Consider the following 20,000-nt stretch of genomic DNA (forward strand, 5'->3'; position numbering starts at 1 on the left):
GCTGGTTACAAGAGGGAGAAATAGTGGGTCAGGAGAAGACATGGAGATGTTAGAGTAAGAGATTGGTCAGAAGTAGGGAGAAAAAAAAAGAGAACGTGGTCTTCGAGATGAGACAGAAAGTCCTAGTGTTAGGCTTGCTTGGGAAAGATTACCTAAGGTATTAGGGAATAAATAGCAATCAAGGTTTAAATGTGTCGCAGTGTAAGTATCCTCTGTCCTATCTGCTTCTTTGCAAAGTCTTCACTCATTCAACAGCTCTGAGTTGAGTTCAAGGCAGTGGGGATACAGTGGTGAGGAAACACAGACACAGAGTCTGCATATAACTGTTTGAGGGGCAAAAAGATGACACAGGTGGGAAATTGCTACATCTTGTGCTTCATGATTTCATATTTCATTTCTTCTGAATTTCTACACAAATCTAAACACTGAGATGCCTAAAACGATTTCTGCAAAAATATTAATGAGGTCAACTTCAAAGACTGAATTTCTAAGACAAAAGGATAAACTCAAATGCTTTTTCTTATTTTAAGAATGAAATCGAATTAGGATAAAGTTAAAGGTTCTAAATCATTTTTTTCTAAGTCACTCCTTTCAAGAAAGATGAACAATAAATAACAAGTGCTGGTGAGGATGTGAAGAAACTAGAACCCTCATACACTGCTGGTGAAGATGTAAAATGAGGCAGCCATTGTGGAACACAATGGTAGTTCATCAAAAAGTTACACACAGAGTTATCATATGACTCAACAATTCCAATCCTAAATATATCTACCCAAGAGATGTGAAAACATAGGTCTGCACAAAAACCTGCACATGAACGTTCACAGCCTCATAATTCACCACAGCCAAAAAGTGGAAAAGAACCCAAATGTCCAGCCCCCGGTGAATGGATCAACAAAACGTGGTTATCCATACATACAATGGACTATCACTCGGCCATAAAAGGAATATTCATGCTATGACATGCAGGAGTGCTGCAAACGACACGCTACATGAAAGAAGTCAGTCACGAAAGGCCTCACATTATAGGACTGCATTTATATGAAACATCAAGAAAAGGACAATCCACAGAGACAGAAAGTGGCTGCCAGAGGCTAGGGGGGAGGAGAAATAGGGAATGACAACTAAGGCTTACAGGGCTTCTTTTTGGAGTGATAAAAATGTTTTGGAATTAGACAGTGGTGACAACTGCAGAGCTTCGTGAATATACTAAAAACTACTAAATTTTTTACTTTCAAAGGGTGAATGTTATGGCAAGTAATAGCTCAATTAAAAAAAACCAAACCCTCACGGCTCCCCTATGCCGCACCAGCCATCCAATAAAAATAAAATATTCCAACACAGCCAGCAAAGACATTCTGCAGAAAGACATCTTGGCATGCTCTACATAGCCTCCAAAGCTAACATCATAATACTTAATGCTGATGAGCTACTCTGCACCTCACACCCGTCGCTTTAGTTAATCTTCACCACCGCCGTGAGGTAAGTGTAATTCTCACCTCTAGTTTACATATGAGGAAACAAAGATTAAATAACTTGCCTAAGATCAGTCACATAGCTAGGTGTCTACAGAGCCAGGTGTTGAATTTAGGTGTAACTCCAGTGCTCGAGCCCTTTCTCATCTCAAAGGGGGAAGATATATTCTAAAGCATTAAAGCATGGTTTTTATAAAATGCTGATTATCTTAAATCTGTTTTTAAAATCCTCTTTCCTGGCACACTGAGTTTCTTACACTTGCTGAGTCAAGACAAGCATGACAGGAGCTTGTGTCACTAAAGAGCACAGTCATACCATGTCATATTAAGAAACTGGAGACTTTCACCCAGCAAGGGACGAGATTTTAATGATTTTATTTTCAGTTGTTTTATATGCCCCAACACACAGTTTGCTCTTTTAATTAGTCCCAAACTTATTGTCAGCATAACGTCCAGTTTTAAACAAGCTCCATGTATTTTGACTAAGACGAAGTTAGCCACAGACTTGACGTAAAAGTCTAGTCAATTTGACACTAAGAAATATGGAAAGGGAATTAGCACTGGCCCTTCCTATTCATACATTCCTACTTTCTAAGAGATCCAAACGGTTTGAAGACCCTTGGGTGAACTGGAAATTTTGTCCTCTTCAATTATACCTCATAATCGTATGGGGTCCCAGGGTTGCCACGAATTCCACATAGTTTTTAGAACTAGACATAAACTGGGGTCAATCTAAAAATACTCAGAGCCCCCAAAAAAGTACAGAGTTGGGAAAGAAAAACAACAATGTACTGACAATCAATTTGTCATACATGGCATAAGTACTTCGCATGTGGCAGTTCATTTAATATTTCTAACCTGTCCACATCATAAATTAGTTCTTCTCATTTTATAGAGGAGAAGGCTCCAGAAACTAAGCCAGTTTGCCTACGAGCATGCAGCTTGTCAAATGGCAGAGGTGGGATTCCAACTCCTATCTCCTCTATTTTCTAATACCCCTGCCTCTGCTTCATGGACAGACATCCACGAAGAGTTCTAAAAGAGAATTGTACTGACCTCAGGAAATTCTGTAATATTCGGAGAGTAGCAGAATCTAAAGGGCAGAACGTGTCAGAGTTTCAAAGAGATTGAGCCAAACAGTCCATAAACTGTTACATGCAAGTCCATAAACTTGCAGGTCCTGGTGCCTGCTAATATTCAAAGAGCCATTACACTCCTTTCTAGAATTACAAAGACCTCATATACTCACCTACCCCTTAGTTTTTGTTGTTTCAGTCAAACAGAATACGATGATCACTGAATAGCTTTGAAACATTTTAATAGATTTCACTTAAACATATAAAATAGATTTGAAGGATCAAATCCCTACACTAAAATGAAAATCATCACACACAAAAATTGAAAAATATGTTAAAACCAAAAGCTCCCTGATAATAGGATGTTTTTCATCTACTGATTACCTCTCTGCAGCACTAGCTATGTGAAAAATGTGCTCATCTTCATTCTGTAACCGTTCTTTTCTCCTTCTTTCAATGTCATGTCGTAGGTCATTTGGGTCTATTATTTTGACCAGAGTCTGAGGAATTTTGACAGAAGACAAACCATTCACATTACTGTTAGTTGCACAAAGACCGTATCTAATAAGAACCTTAAGTAAAAGTCCTAAATAAGTTACCTTATATTCATCTTAATGGTAGTGTAAATTGATTAAAATATTTTGAGACACAATTGACAATGCACAGACAGAAAAGTTCATAACAATGAACCAGGAATCCCACTTCTGGGGGTCTATCCCAAAGAAAAGGCTATCTACCCAAATATATCCAAAGTGCTATATTAAAAATCATCAAAAAATAAGAGCAACTTAAATGTAAAATAAATTTAAGGGAGAAGGGGAGAATGATTTTATGGTAAATTTCAGTCAAAGTAATAATGTACAAGCATTTGAATTATGGTTAATGTAGACTATGTGGAAGTCAACGTGAAAAAAACCCACAATTACTGAGAAAAGTTAATTAAAACTTAAAAAGCCTCAATCATAAAAAGTCATGGGGGAGCTCAGAGATTTTACATAAAAGCAGTATTATTAAGTAAAAAGAAGAGCCTCTAAAACTACATTTCTTATGATAGTGGCTACGTTAAAATGCCAGATGTAAGACTACAAGAAAAGATGATCAAATGATATTTTGTGTTAAGTGGTTGAATTAGAGGTGATTTTTCAAATTTCCTATGGGTTGATTACAGTATTTTGATGAATAGAAATTCTCTGAAAATAGCATTTATTCAATAAATGCTATCTCTATAAGTTCAATAAAAACTGTAACCATTCACAAGTGAAAAAAATTACATATTCTATCAGAAGTGTATTAAAATCCTTCCTCTACAAAAACATTTTACTCTCAATGAATAAATTAGCAGTTCTTTTAGAACTTGATATACTTCTAAAACGAGAGCCAGTTTTCTTCCCCTCCCCCCCAACTAGTTAAGAGAGTTTTTCTAATTAGTAAAGAAATGGGGGGCAGGGTGGGTTGAGGAAATGTTGGGTAGAAATTCAATGTGTGGCAATAAAAAAAATCAGTATTACTTCCATCATTTCGCTAGTTCATATTCCACAGAATTTTTCATACATTCTACAGTAATCAGAAGGACAATATCAAATGAAAGTAAGTTCCTTTGCATTCATTCCACGTACAATTTAAAAAAAAAATACTCCACGTGACTGCTTTGGAAAAAATGTAGGTATCAAATATACTTTCCACAAGCCTTATAGTGTTAAGTTTTGGAAGGAATATTAAACATTGTAACTATATGTCAATTTTACAAAGCTGTTACCCTTAGGGATTGTCTCTCTTAGGGAATATTTTTGTCTTTTGTCAGTGTTCTCTCTGCAACCTGGCCAAGTTAGAATCACTTGGAGAGCTTTGTAAATTTCAGGTTCCTGAGTCTCAATCCTTCTTTCTCATCTACTTTAACTCCTTTTTTTTTAACTCCCAATTACCAGTTCCCTTTTCCATCAATATGCCAACAATAGGATAGTCTTTCATCAAAAATTGTATTCACTTACCTGTTCTGATTCATATACCATTGTTTGTTTATTCTGAAGCTCAGCCAAAGACATATCTATTCTCCTAAAATAATAAAGGCATATTACAATTAAATAATCATGTTTATACACTGATACCTTGATTCCATTACTACCGAATGGAATTTGAAATAAAACTGGTATGTCCTGGAGGATGCAAAAGAAACGTGCTACCAGGTGGGTTTTCATGTACATGTCAGTCTCCCAGGACATACATATCCTGTGAACAACATCACAGTGATGCCTTAGCGGTTCTCAAATCACTAGCCTGGGTAACCTTAAACTTTGCTCCGGTGATCTACTTCATTCTAACATTGATTCAGCTCAGCTCGCAAGACAGCGCACACCACCTGCTCAGACAGGTGCCAGCAGAAGAAGGCATAGGTTTTCATCCGGCTGCCCTCAGAACAGCCATTTCTGACCACATGAAGCAACCCATGATTTCAATGGCTCGACAATTATCTTTCATTCTTCCAGTGATAACTTCAGTAGGCAATTACTATAGACACAGCAGAATCAAAGTTAGGTAGGTAAAGATTGTCAAAGTCCTCCACATTTAGACACTGCTAATCAATGGCTTTAATACAACCTATTCCATCCAAGTGCACTGACCCAGTACCTGCCTGGGTCAGTCCTGCTTTTGGGTAGGAAATGCTGTCCTAGAGTCTACAGCAAGCCCAGAAGGCGGCACCTTCCCAAATATGTTCTGAGGCTTATTCCGATGAGTTAAATGGGCATACAATAATCAATCATTACCTGTGAATTTCTGGATCTGAATTCAATTTAACTTCATTTACATCTGCAGCGTGTGTATCTCGCATTTTTGAAAAACGCTCATGTAGAGTAATGTCAGGTGACGGAAAATAATTTGCTGAAAAAGGAAACAAATAGTTTTATCTCAGTGTAAAACTGATTCCGCTTAAAAGATTACATATAAGCACAGGAAGAAGGGACTGTTAAAAAACGTCCAACCTGTTTTCTCTTGAAAATATGTGGGACCCAAACTTACTCCACAGACTAATTTGTAGCTCTCACATGGTTTCCCAAGTCTAAGCAACAGTAAAAAAGGCCTGACTTATGAACCTAAGGATTCTGTTCCTATTGGACATGTCTGCCGATTTGCTGGGGGGAAAAGATAGTGTGGCTCTCTCAAAGTGAGAACCTTCCTTCTCCCAGATAAGACCTTACTCTGCTGGGAAGTAAAGACGGTACAGAGTTTTATAGTTGGCCTAGAGTAAAAAATAACTCAAGAACAACCCTGAAACATCAGAAAATTCTGAACAAATGCTAAACGTTGTTTACATATCCCAGAAAGAGTCCTACTGCCATTCTACTTTAATTAACATTAACTGAAGTTCATGAAGACATTCTGAAATCAGCTATGCTACACGGCTTTTAACAGGATAGAGAGAAAGAGAATACACTTAACCCATCAGAATGGTATTTAAGCAAACCTTTTCCCTAACTTACTGTTCCTGTTCTGGGACAATCTCCTGGATTTTTCTGCAATACCAGCTCCCTTTCTGCCAAGAATCATACTTCCTTTGGGTGAGAGGGGCTGGAACTGAGAAGGTGAACTGTTTCAGACAAAACGCATGCTTCAAAGTAAATATATGCCTTAGTTTGAGGGATGCAGAGAAAATAATTCATTTTCAAAACATGTTTCATGAAGGTAAAAAAAAAATCAGTGCAATTGTCCAGTAAGAAATAGAAAATAAAAATTTTGAAATTCTTGAAGGTCTCCAGTTTATTATTCCCATGCCTGCTTTATTATGCAGCATCAATGAAGTAAGTTGTTTCACCTGACTGAAATTTTCAATTAATGGAAATTGGCCAGAAGCTAAAACAAAACAATTTACTGCAGATATTCAAAGTATTTATTATGCAAATCCTTGATGTCATCAAGTATGCCAAATCGAACTGGAATCTTTTATCAATCACTTCACATTCATCCTTATGGCACAAAGTCCTAGTAATGCCCTCAGGGGGCTTTAAGAACATCACCAAAAGACCTAGACTTCCAGAGTTCTTGAGTTTGTCAAGTTTCATATGTGGTGTTTATTGCTTCCTCCTTGTTTGGTTTTCAGTTAATGTTTCTTGCTGCTGTCAGTAGGCCTGTCTCTTGCAGCAGCCAACGTCTCCCTTTCAGTTTGTAATCTACTATGAGTGAAAGTACCAGGTTATTGGAACAACACATGAAGAACTAGGCTTGAATTAATACCTTACACTCTCTACAACAGAGTTCCTTAATAATGATCAAATTTATAATGAAATATTAATTATTCTTACTATACCACAGATATTTACCTATACCTTGTGAAAAGCCAGTACATTATTTTTGTGTTATCCCTAATGTATGTGCAAGATATACCAACCTTTAACTTGATGGATTATAGTTATGATTTCCTGAGCAAATTCTCCTGTAGGTTTGTTTTCAGTATTCTGAGTTGAGTCAAGATGTTCAAACACTGGATGAAAGTTCTCACTTTTCCTGCCAACAGCAACCAAATCATGTGACATCTGTCTCTCTGTGGAATAGCTAGAAGCAACCCTAGAATAATTTGTAAATGTTTAACTAAATTTGAAACTATTTTACTGAGAAAAAAACTTATTAAAAATTAATCAAGATAGCTATAAAACTAAAAGGATGTTTATCTTTTCTTATAATTAAGGCATTAAACTGTATGCCATAAAACATGTGCAATAATGCGCAGGAGAAAATAGCTACAGATGCATGAGTTTGAGTTCTCCTTTTCAATCAGAGATCATTAAATATTTGCCACTTTAATAATAAAATCCTCAACATTCTAAGTTAAACAATTTTTACCTAAAAAAATACAGCAAGGCATCAAAGGTCAATGTGCAAAAAAATAATCAATTAGATTATTTTCTACTCCCAAATGTCTATAGAATTATAAATCCAGCAAGCTTATACTATCTTGAAGTTCTACCACACTTTAAAAGCTGCTATTAAACATAATAACTTCTTTGCCTTCATAAAAATTCTTATAGCTCTGTATCAGTCATGAGAAACTTGGTATTTTGAAATCAAATTCTGTTGAGATGAATCAATTACAAAATCTCACTAAACTGGCAGCAAATAATCTTAGTTGTTAGCAAAGCTATGATCATTAGAACCGATTACAGTGTTCACCCTAAATGTATCCTTAAAGAAATGCTACCATTTATTATATAACCTCAGCTATGTTACCCTTTAATGCTTTCTGAATCTTTGTAACTTGTATTACAAGCTCTCTTGACCTTTAGGCATCATTATCAAGTCATGATTATGACATACAGCTAACAATTACTGAGGGCTCACTGCAAGCCACACACAGGGGCTCAGAACTTGTTTGCAAACATCATCTGATTTAATCTTTACAATAGCCCTATGGGGAAGGCGCTATGACACTGAGACAACGGATGTCTTGGTTGTTTTGGTTTACATCCCAGAGGCTGAGTATTCCTAGGAACATAATCCTTCCAAGTGTCATAATGGGAAACAATTCCAAAAAAGCTGCTCTCACTTAAAACTACTCTTAAATTCTTTGCCTGGAGGCAGATTATATGTCACAGAAGAAAATGTCTCATTATTTTATATTTATACCTCATTTTGGACTCAAAATGGCACTAATTAGCTTACACCCATCTTACTCCTCTGCATTTAACTCTAAATAGCTTTTGCCTCTTTCCAAAAATCATATTCACTACCCAAAGAATTGAGATTTACAAGTGCTGGGGTTATTTATGAGTATGTTATATAGGCTATGAAGATAAACCCGAAAGAGAGCCTTGAAATATGTTTTAAATAATAGCAGCACCACTGAATAAATGATACTTCTTCATATAACAAATATCAATCGGATGGATACATGTTGGGATGTGGGTGTATGCATGCACAGATTTACTTATTTAAGTCACTTAGCCATATATATAAAACCGCTCCAGGGTAATCAGGGGCTTACAGATATTCTTCAAATTTTTTAACTTCTCTCATAAGATGGTTTAAATGCCTATTTTTAACTTATCAGAGGCAAGGCTTCCATATGACCTATGCTCCCTGCTTTCAAACCAGCACTGTCGAGACAACTCCCTGCCAAAGCAGAACCCCGGAAAAGTGATTATGCAGCAGGCTGATGCCACTGTTAAGGTTTCCTTGATTCATCAGAAGGACTTTCATTAGAAGAGCCATTTCTCTTCTTTCCTCCTAATTTGCTCCAAGCTTCCCACTGGGTATCTGATAACAAGCTAAGAGACATTAGTGATAAACACTGGAAGCTAGAATGGCCCTATAACAACCTCTACTAGCAAAGAATTACAAATGCTGTGTTTCACGGTACAAAAAGCCTGTTCCATACCCTCCCCAAATTGCTTTTAAAAATATTTTACAGGAGAGGGGCGCCTGGGTGGCTCAGTGGGTTAAGAGTCCAACTTCGGCTCAGGTCATGATCTCACTGTCTGTGAGTTCAAGCCTGCGTCAGACTCTGTGCTGACAGCTCGGAACCTGGAGCCTGCTTCGGATTCTGTGTCTCCTTCGCTCTCTGCCCCTCCCCAACCCACACTCTGTGTATCTCAAAAATAAATAAACATTGAGAAAAATTTTTTTAAATAAAACACTTTACAGGCGAAAAGTAAGATGTTCAAATAGAACTATAAAAATGGTCTGTCCATAAGGGGAAATCAATTGATCACATTTTGTATTGCAGACTCAGTTTCTCCCATGAGGAAACTAGTTGATAACGGTTTCCAGTTTTCCAACAAGTAATTATTAAAATTTACTTGATGGGGCACGTGGACGGCTCAGTCGGTTAAGTGTGTAACTTCGGCTCAGGTCATGATCTCCTGGTTTGTGAGTTTGAGCCCCGTGTTGGGCTCTGTGCTGACAGTTCAGAGCCTGGAGCCTGCTTCGGATTCTGTCTCCCTCCCTCTCTCTGCCCCACTCCCATTCTCTCTCTCAAAAATAAATAAAAAATATTAAAAATAAAATAAAATTTACTTGTAACTTATTATAAGTTAATTACTGGTATAACTCCATACCCAACTCTCAATCCCTAGAAGTGCTATGGTATACTTTACAGCTATATTTAATTCCTGAAATTTTAGTGTTTATATTTGGTATTAATTTATCCTGCAAGATTTTTAACTAAAAAATGTTAAAATTGTCATTTCCTAGGAAATATTAAAACTGAAATTTTACTCTTAAAAACAATTACAGTTTTGCTATAAGAAAAGGCTTCCCGAAACTGGGGAACACAAAATGTTCTAGGCATTTACATTTGTACATTTCATCACCTCTTGGTTCACATTTTCCTTTCTTACTTTTTCCTAAGACAGATATTGATTAAAAAGTTAATGACTTCAAGAAATATTCCCAATATAAGTAGTTAAACTGAAAAGACCAAATGTTCTCATTTGAGATGCATTTTAGACAGTTTTAAAAATTAAAATATAGCCAAACACCTGTATTCTAGTACTATTTCTGATACTGGTCTGATGAAATCTTCCAGGCTCCTCTCTTTTCTCCCCCACACCCCACTCGTTTTTCTTTTCCTCTAAGGATATTTCCTCCGACGTTCTGAGTGTTGTGCATAATAACGAGGAAAACATAAAAAGCTACATTAAACCTTAATTTCCTTTGTACACAGTTAATGTCCATTAAAAAACACAACTGCATGGCAAAACAATAATTACAAAAAGCCCAACAACAACCAAAACTAATGGATAATCCCCTGTCCTCTGGAAGTTTTAAATATACAACAATGTGCATGGGACACATATCAAGTTTTCCTTTCTCAGTTTTCTCCTAAGAACTAACATTTTGTATGACATCCTATAGTTTATAAAGCACTTTCCCAATTATTCATTTGCTCCTGTCTTCCTGAGAAGACATTTAGCTTTTCTGGAATTGAGGGTAAAGGGTTAGGGAGACTGCTAATTCCCTTAATTCAGCATCTCATTATCTTTTCATAAGTACCCTAACTGGCCTCCCCAACCCTAGTGTCCTTCCAAGTCACCTCACAGGTGTCTTCCAAGGCAGTCTTGCAGCAGCCAGAACTGCTTCCTGCCCTCTCTGATCATCAGCTAATCCTGTCAAATCAAGCAGTGTAGCAGTCTTACCTTTGCAGCCTCCTGTCCCTCTATTCCCTTTCACTTACTGCTTGGAACCACAGCTCAAAGTTCCTGTGTGCTTTCTGTCTTTGTTAACTTATAAAATGTCTTTCATCTCGGGGTGACTGGGTGGCTCAGTTGGTTAAGCATCCGACTCTTGGTTTCAGCTCAGGTCATGGTACCACTGTTTGTGGGTTCAAGCCCCACATCAGGCTCCGCACGGTCTCTGTGTGGACAGTGCGCAGCCTGCTTGAGCATTTCTCTCTCTCTCTCTCTTTCTCTCTCTCTCTCTCCCTCTCTGCCCCTCCCCTTCTCTCAAAACAAAACAAAACAAAACAAAACAAAACAAATAAAATAAAATATCTTTCATCTCATCTCCCTTTGCAAATGTTGAAAAGCTTTGAAGCCTAGCTCACATGCCAACAACTCCTAAAAGAAGCCTTCTCAGAATCCTCCAGCTTGGGATCATCTGAGTCCCACCTTGTGTGTCATTCACTGCGCCATGGTATTACCAACATCACCCTATTGTCTAGTAGATCAGTGGAGAAGAAATCCAATCCTATGCCGATTTATAGTCTGAGAGTACCCTAACAGGCTGTCTCACAGAAGGTAGGTCCTCAAAAAAATTACCTGCTCAATGAATGAATGATAAGTGGAAAACAACTTGGACAATGTGAAATGAGAGTTTCAGCTAAAAAGATGACAGACTTGAAAATTCTAACTGAGGCCAATTTAACTGTGTTTTTTAAACATTCTTGGCTAACTTTTTATTTTAAAATTATAACTTAATTTAGACCAATTTAAATTTTAAGTATTTCACTTTTTTATAATATAAAATTTCAAATATATACCAAAGTTCAGAGAATCCTATGATGAGCCTGTCAACCCAGCTTCAATAGTTACCAACACATGGCCAATGGGAGCAAAGTTGTAGAGCCAGGAGGAACTGCAGGTTAATATGGGCCCCAAAAGGCATGGCCCAGTGATCTGCCCAATGTCACAGAGCTGCTTAGGGACCCACTGGAAGACAAAAACCTATGCACACCAACCTGAAACAGAATGTTCATCTTCTTATACTAGGATCCTTAAGAGACATTAAGAGAAGCTAGGGTGAAAGATAATAATGAAAGTGAAACTTCTCTCAATTAATTTTTGATTTTTAAAAATGTATACAAGAAATATTAGTGGGGTAGGAAACCTTAGTTTTTGTGATACCTAACAGTGAGGTAGCAGGTTTGTGTTATCACAAAAATATCTCCACTCATAGCTTATTTTGCCTCCAGATGAACGGTACCCATCATAGGTAGGTAAACTTGTGTCACTGGGTTACCTTCCTTCAATCCTTACTATGGTTTTTCATGTTGTTCCCCCACCCATGCGGCATCCCTTTCCTTAGAGCAGCATATGGGCTCCAATGTCTTCTGGGGCCCATTAACCACCTCATCCCCCTTCAGAATGGGGAAAAACCTGGGGAAAGACCAGAATGGGGTAGGGAGGCCCTTCCTGTATCTCTTGGTGGAGGGGAGTGGGGGTGGGGACAAAACGGTTATATGCAAATGTGACTGATATACTCAGTCCAACATCAACTTTGCTAGCCAACCTTCCCATCCTAGATGCCTAGTACCAGCATGCAGGGCGGTCAATGGAGCCTCAACTCCATCCACACCAGCTTATTCTTCTCCAGAGACAAGCCTCCCCTCCTCTTCCTTCTCACTTCCATCCTAGCCTGAGCAAGGTTTAGTCTCTCACCTACCTGGCCCAACATTAAACCAACACTTCCTTCATCTGCCTCAAAACCTCAAGATGTACACAACAGTGCTGGGAGTTCATAATAGCATTCGTATAAATTTTCATATTATGACTCCTTAACTTATACTTTCAAACATATAATTATGACTTATATGTAGCTTCTACCTCTGATGATGCAATTTCTGACAAAGTGGGTCACTAGAATGTAGCCTTTGTTAACAGAAGTTTTAACTATGCAGTGAACATTCAACCAAGTGTCCTCCTACTGCCGTTCTAGATACCAAATGGAGCCTAGAAAAATCACTAGCTCAATCATGTATGTTTTCAACTACATTGATAACTGGAAGAACATACATCGTTATGTGACCAAAGCTAAGAAAATAAACAAATGCATAAAATAACCATCTCCGATTTCCCCCAAAATGGATAAACCCTCTAGATTTTAACCAACAAATAAATCTCTCTACTTACTCTATGATTATTTTAATTTTTTCAAGCAGAGGAAAATCTAAGTTATGTTAATAGTTGAGAACATGACTCTGTTGAGTCACCTCAAACACTACCTTTGTTTTATGGATACTTCATCAGTCCATACGTAATTAAATCCAACCCCACAAAACTCTTCCACAACTTAACCATTCATCAATAATTATAATCAGAGAGAAAGATTTTGTTGTCTATGCATTATCACACTGAAAAATGCATATATTTATTCATGTTTGAATAGAAAGGATTTGCAGTGTAAGCTCTTTATTACACAAGCCATCCTACAGATCTTTGTCAGGTAATTCAAACAAGTGCTGACAGGTCATGAATTTCACAAACTTACAGTTTATAAATTCAAAAGAAGTGATACAACAGCTGCAATTTTAGGAAGCTCATTTTCTGGTGACACATGACAAAAATCAAGTTTGCATTTCTTAATATCAAATTATAAAATTAACTCTTGTTAATATTTCTAATGAGGTCTATTGAAATGAAATCCCTCAAAATTGGTATTTCTAGCATTCTTTAAAAGTGCTAAGCCAATTCTTTTTTTTTTTTTTTTTTTTTTAGTATTTTTAAAATATAATTTATTGTCAAGTTAGCTAACATACAGTGTATACAGTGTGCTCTTGGTTTTGGGGTGGGGGAGATTCCTGTGATTCATCGCTTACATACAACACTCAGGGCTCATCCCAACAAGTGCCCTTTTAATTTTTTAACTTCCTTATTAAATATGGGTGTATCATTACTTCTATTTAAAAAATTCAAGATTTTTGTGATGTGATTGTAATTTTACCTCCAAAGGGAAAAAATGTGAACAAAAATGAAATAATGCAGTATTTAAAGGGGAGTATACTGATATCTACAATTCACTTTGAAATGTATGGAAAAAATAAGATGGAAGTATTGATGAATAAACGGACAGATATGTGATCATGAAAGGAGAGTAAAATATTAATTATAAACACTCAGTGGTGGATATATAGGCATTTGCTATACAATTCTTTCAACTTTTCTGTATGTTTGAACATTTTCATAGTATAATGTTAGAAAGAAAAAAAGCTTAAGGTAACATCCTTAGAGTTGATCCTTACATCGGCTTTTGTGCTCTTAAGGTTAAGAACTAGTAGGAAACATAATAGTACAAAATGATTGAAGACTTATTATATGAAGTAGGATACAAAATTATAAATACAGTATTATGACAACCATGTATAAGTATACACAGAAAAAAAACAAAGGAGCTGTACTAAAATATTAATAAAACTGTCCTAGGGTAGTAAAATTATCAGTGATTTCTCCCCTCTATTTGTCCAACTTTCTATAATGTAATCATATTTATAGATGCTTTTTGTGCACATATAAACATACATATGTATATCTTACAGCATTTTTTGTAAGCACAATGAACATAAGGCAAATATGAGGGAGGGGCACTGCCATAAGAAAAGGAACAAAATGTATTTGTTTTTAAAAAAAAAAAGAGAAACTGTGGGTTTACCTCCCTCCCTGTCACATCTTGACCTTCGATTTTGTTTTATCTTGTTTTTGACTGAAATACAGGTATGAGTGAACTGTGAACATAAATGCACCAAATCAACATGTCCCATCACTTTTTTATTCACATATTGGTAATATATTAAGGTAATAAACAGACTTAGCTGACACAGCCAACTGCAGTGCCTTGTTATTTCCAGAATCCATAGACAGAGGTAATATGCACAATGGAACAAAGCATGCGAACCACTTTAGCAGAATATAACCTATTACAACAGCGGTCTATTTTCTTTAATGAATCATTGAGAGCTAAACTGAGTGATAAATAGGCCTCTTTCTAGAATCTAGCCTAATTTCCTCTACCTAAGAGACTCTAGTCAGCTGAGCACCAATTGTCTTCGGAGGGCAGCAAGAGCCAGGTTAAGTCATCGGCTTCCTTGAGCCGCAGGTGCTCTGACTTAGACAAGTCGCTTCATCTCTCAAGGCTTCGCTTTCCTCCTCTATAAAATCAGGGCCAGCTAAGGTCCCTTCCAGGTCAAAAATTCTCTGGATTTGAGGCAACAGGGAAAACAGACTCTGAGAAACTGAGCAAGGGATAGGTCCCCTTGAACTCCACCCAGCCTATCCCTGGCTACAGAAAATCTAGCAGCATAAAAACACATAAATTCATGAAGAGGAACAAGTCCATAGAGTGCCCTGCGCCCACAAAGCATCTTGAGATACGATGCAGAAACAAGCAGACATGAGATCATTCCGTATTACCCATCATGGGACTCATCCTCATTACAGGAGGGACTTGCAAAATCCAGGCAATCCTTCCCCACTCAATGGACTCTAAACACACTGTTAATTCCATTTTTAAAGCTTCAAATAAAGGTGGCAGAAACAGATACTTTTTAAATAGCACTAAGAAAAACCAAAAACAATACCTGGATGTATTTACTGTTTTCTTCACATCTACTTTAACAGTAAGTGATTTCTTCCTAAGACTGGCAGATGAAGGTTTCACATTGGAAAGTTTGTTACTTTTATCGAGTTGGTTACTGGAAGAGTTGCTCTCTTTTCCGCCATCCCCATCTTTCTTTATTTTCTCCTTCCGTTTGTCATTGTAGGGTCTCAGGCCAATGTCACTTTCGCGCGAGCGAGTAGAGGCAGTGCAGTCTTTCTTAGATGGTGTGAGAGGTTCTTGGACTTGCCCACCTTCAGTCTCTCTCCCTCTTCCAGCAGTAAGACAAATGGACTGTCTATTTACAGGGCCTTTTTGAGAACTGTATTTTCTCTCTTCTTCCTTAGAGTACTTCGGAATTCTTCCAGCAGAAAAGTCCTGGTCCCCACCTGACGTCTTAGGACGTTTGTGGCGATAGTCACAGGATACCCTGGTTGCCGAACTGGTCTCTGGGGGTTCCCTCTGAGCATATCGATGAGTTTGGGGCCCAAGGTTCCGTTGCTCTTTCTTCCCTTGGTAAGATGGAAGAGAATGCTCGAACTTCCACTGTGGGTTCCTGGCAGGATCTCTGTTTTCGTACCTCTCCACGTCTTTAGGTCTTTTTGATGTGTGTCCATATTTTCTGAAATCACGATCCTCAGGATACCTGTGTTGACATAAAGCAGTTTATACTTGCACTAGAGAGAAGAAAGTGAGAATTTATATGTGTGGAATGTTGGGCAGCATGGCTTTAAATGCAGAAGGCAGTGGCAAGTTAACTATAATCCCTCAAGCCAACTCATAGAGGCACAAGGTAGCAAAAGAGGAAAATATCATCTTTTGTTAATATTCTAGCCATCAACAATGATCTACTCTATAAATAAATACTTCACTACTACCAGTAGACCATAATTACATTACAATGCTTTTTATCTTTTTAGACAAAAGCTTTTCAAGGTGGTTATCTTCAACCATAAAGTAAATAGACTTTTTCACTTGAAGCTTTATACCAAATTACCCAGGTTTAATGTTTTCCTATACCTCTTCTGAAAAGAGCTCCTTTTCTCAAAGTCTTCAGAGCCTCTTCTAAGTGACTGAGAATGGTTTTCATCTTGTATCCTCTGGTGTCTCAACTCATCTTCATACCACTTTCCTTCGAACCTAAAAGAATCTGCTATTGACCTCTGAGGTGGCTTCCCTCCTTTTCCACTTCCTCTAACTCTGTGGTCATCAGGAATATACCTTCCTTGTACTTTCTGGGGATAAAAATTCCTCTGGTTCTCTTTGTAAGGTACACCTTCTGAGTATTGGGGCATATAGTGCAATCCTCTGTTACCATCTCTTCTTCCTGGTAAGTATTCTCGGTAAGGCTTAAAAGTATAAACATTTTCTGAAGAGGTTCTTCTTATGTTTGGGGAAGGTGATCTATGTTCATACGATCGGTAATGTATATTTCCACGAGAAGGAATCCTTGGTTTACTCTGTCCATGTTTCTCACTGTCCATTCGCCAAGTGGTGGGTCTCTTTGGATCCTTCCTATATTCACAGCCATAATGCCCATGAGAGTACCTTTGCTTGTAGTGTTCAGAATTTCTAGGTACTGGTGATAATGACCTATGTAAACAAACAGAAAAGTTCAGTACATTTAAAGACAATAAACTAAGTCTGTCTTAACGTGACCAACTTAAATAAAGCATTTGCTTTTCACTGCTTCTTCCACTCAAATTAAATTAATCAATTTGCTCTATCTGTATTCAAAATTGCCCATGTGGGTGTCTGATTACTGCTCTGACCAATTCAACAAGCATACTCTTTCCATCGGAACTAATGTACCCCATGTGCATATCAAAATGGGCTGAGCACAGCCATTCCACTGCAGGAGGACCAGGTCAGGTGCACTTTTGCTGACAGCAAAAGTTTAGGCAAAAGAACCAGTCATCAAAAGCTTGTATCAGGTTCAATAGTCAGGGAAGAAACAAACAAAAGGAGGGCTAGATTCACACAAGTAAATGGGTAGGAGAGTCTCTGGCAAACAGAACAGAACCTCTGAAATTAAATTAGATCCTACGAGTTTATGACATCATAATAAACCCAAATGCAGACTCAAAACTGGCCCCATAGTTTCCCCAATTGATTGACTATTCTCTCTACTAAGGCTATATCAAGAAGCAAAAATAATACATACTTAGTGTGCAGAGTGGAGGGGAAAGAGGATATTAAGACTTGAATCTCATTCTTAGTTCCTCCATAAAAACTACTAACACAAACTGCTTTTCTTTCCCAGACCTGTTCCCTTACATGTGCTGTTCAAACAGACAGAGCTTATAACTTCGGAGAAAGTGGACTTTCACGCAGCTGTCATGCTCCCCAGGTACAGCACATCTTTTGTGTAACTACCTCCCCCAATACCTCAGCATTGCCAACATCGAGACTTCACTCCCACAGAGGAGGAAGGAGGCTCCTGTACCCAGGGAAACAAGTCTGAGTTGCCTGGACATCAAAAGCAGAGAGAAAGCACCACTATGTGGGACACAATAAAGTTCAATTTTGCATCTGGGGACCTTTCCTCCCATCTAACCCATCCAATTTTCTAATCGCCTCCCTGAGGGCTTAATGTCTTCTAATCAATGAGGCAGCTACCCTTGCACCTTTTGTTACTGTCCACCTTCAGAAGCTGCATGGAGTTGGGAGTCAAACCCTTTCCACATGGTGACATGCCTGTGTCCTCCCTACAAGAAAGGAAGCAGATTTATCTTCCTCGCGTACATACTGGGATTTATATACTGGACTTGGCAATATCTCCCTCTGGAGTCACCAAGCTAGATGTACTTAGCAAATGCATTATTTAGCTGAAGAAGAAACTTCATCACCCAGCAGGCTTTACTTCATCACAGGAAGAAGGAGGCAGGGACTCTGAGGACTTTCTGGAAGACTGCATCTCTTCCATCACTAAGGAGAAAAGGTGGCAGCCAGAGACAGAGGTCCTCCAGACTGGATGAAATACTCAACCTCTCACTTTAATCCTTACCTCATAGTGAATATTGCTTTGTTATATTTCATCTCAGGGGTTTTATTCTATAAAGTCCTGTTCTTTTGAAGGAGATTGCTGGAATGGTAACTAACATTTTCAGTTCTCCTAAAGAAACAAAAGAGATCTGAGGAGTCTGTTGGGAGACAATTCTCCATGGGTCTCTTGCATCCTGCATGCTTGGTAAGCAGAGGCACTAACAGATTTTGTTCCAAACACCACAGCCTGGGAAGATGGAGACGGGGCCTCCCTCAGGGAAAGAGGGCCAATTTGCTTGCTATTCAGGATATGTTTCCTCCCAGGCAAAGGCTGGGTGGGTTTGCTTGTAGCCCCTGATGAGGCTTGGGTTCCTTAGCTGTGTTGTTACTTCACTGCTTCACTCTGCAGTACCCACCGTCAGGAGACTGGGGAGAAAGGGAAACTCGGGCATGTGAGGCCCAGGCTGCCTGCTGGACCATGATTAATACAGGCCTTTGTCTCTGACCCAGCAGTGCCCGTGGCAGGCTGATGTGTCAGCTTGCAAGTAAGGTAAAATATCAGACCTTTTACAGTTTCTGACCAAGAGTTCTTAGAAGGAATCTAGAAATCAGGCACTAAGCTTGGCAGAGTCTTCTGTGCCCCTTCAACCAGCCTATCACAAAAGGGTGAAACAAAACAACCTCTTTGATGCCCTCCATGTTGAAATCATTCACTTGTTTATGTTCATGTTCCCTTTTTTTTCAGAAGCTCCTTCCCGTTACAATTTGGTCTTGTGAATTACAGAATGGAAACTGTTAAGTCATTATAGAACCATAATGAACAAGCACAATGGCCAAATTGTATTAACATGAAAAGTTTTGGTCTGCTTTTTAAGTATGTAATTATGGTCCTTTTTTTAAAGTCCTAGCATATACTAGTCACTTTCCTAGCTTGGCGCCTTTGCTCCTGTTGCCCTCCTTAACTGAAATACTTTTCTTCTTTCTTTCCACCTTTAGAAATTCTACCCATCCTTATATGACCAGGTAAAATTCCATCAAGACTTACTTAGTATCCCCTTTTCTTCCTCCATAAAAGCAGAATTGTTCCCTCTCCATGGACCCAGAATACTTTGTCCCAGTCAGTAGCACTGCACTTCTCCCATAGTATCATAGCTGACTATGGTGCCAACCTCCAAGCCGACCTGCATGCCTGCTGAGGTCCCGGGAGATGTCATTTGCCTTTGAGGCCCCAAAACTGTAGCAGGTGTATGATGAATACTGGTTGAACCGTTCCAATCTAATTATATGTATATACTATTGATACTACCAACCAGGAAAGTTCAACTACACCTGAGTTATTCAAAACTCAAGTATTCTGCCATGAAGAAGAGGAAATAGGTAACTCCTGGTTTTCCAACTCCCAATTTTTTCAGAGATAATGATTATGAAAACAAAAAAACCACTGGAGAGTTCTAAACCACTTACTGATGCAAAAAATGTAACACTTGAAGATGTTTCTCACTTTCCCTTGAGGTAGCCGTTGCATTTCTTCTTATTATGGATTAATTGAGCTGCCATCCATAATTAAAGAAAGCTGTCAACTTTTAGAACCTAGCAATACAACCTTTATCACTGTAAAGTACCTACTGTGAATAACCAGGTCCCATGAGCTTATTAAAATAGGTTCCTTACA

The 20,000-nt window shown here is 38.2% G+C and overlaps 1 protein-coding gene across 7 annotated transcripts in view; it reads right to left on the minus strand.

Moving 5' to 3' along the window:
• BCLAF3 (BCLAF1 and THRAP3 family member 3) overlaps positions 1 to 20,000 on the minus strand; it is a 58,448-nt gene that overhangs the window by 23,185 nt on the left and 15,263 nt on the right. For 5 of the 7 annotated variants that reach the window (XM_047843753.1, XM_047843754.1, XM_047843750.1 and 2 more), the window contains 6 exons: positions 16,364 to 16,936; positions 15,327 to 15,989; positions 6,933 to 7,108; positions 5,314 to 5,428; positions 4,540 to 4,603; positions 2,936 to 3,051 (listed from right to left, as the gene is read on the minus strand). In XM_047843753.1, coding sequence (XP_047699709.1) covers positions 2,936 to 3,051; positions 4,540 to 4,603; positions 5,314 to 5,428; positions 6,933 to 7,108; positions 15,327 to 15,989; positions 16,364 to 16,936 — 1,707 coding nt within the window. Of the gene's footprint in view, positions 1 to 2,935; positions 3,052 to 4,539; positions 4,604 to 5,313; positions 5,429 to 6,932; positions 7,109 to 15,326; positions 15,990 to 16,363; positions 16,937 to 17,155; positions 17,227 to 20,000 lie in introns of those variants that run through there. The other 2 variants (XM_047843755.1, XM_047843756.1) reach the window with 2 other exon arrangements.

This window comes from Prionailurus viverrinus, chromosome X, assembly GCF_022837055.1.
Source record: "Prionailurus viverrinus isolate Anna chromosome X, UM_Priviv_1.0, whole genome shotgun sequence".
Lineage (NCBI taxonomy): Eukaryota > Metazoa > Chordata > Mammalia > Carnivora > Felidae > Prionailurus > Prionailurus viverrinus.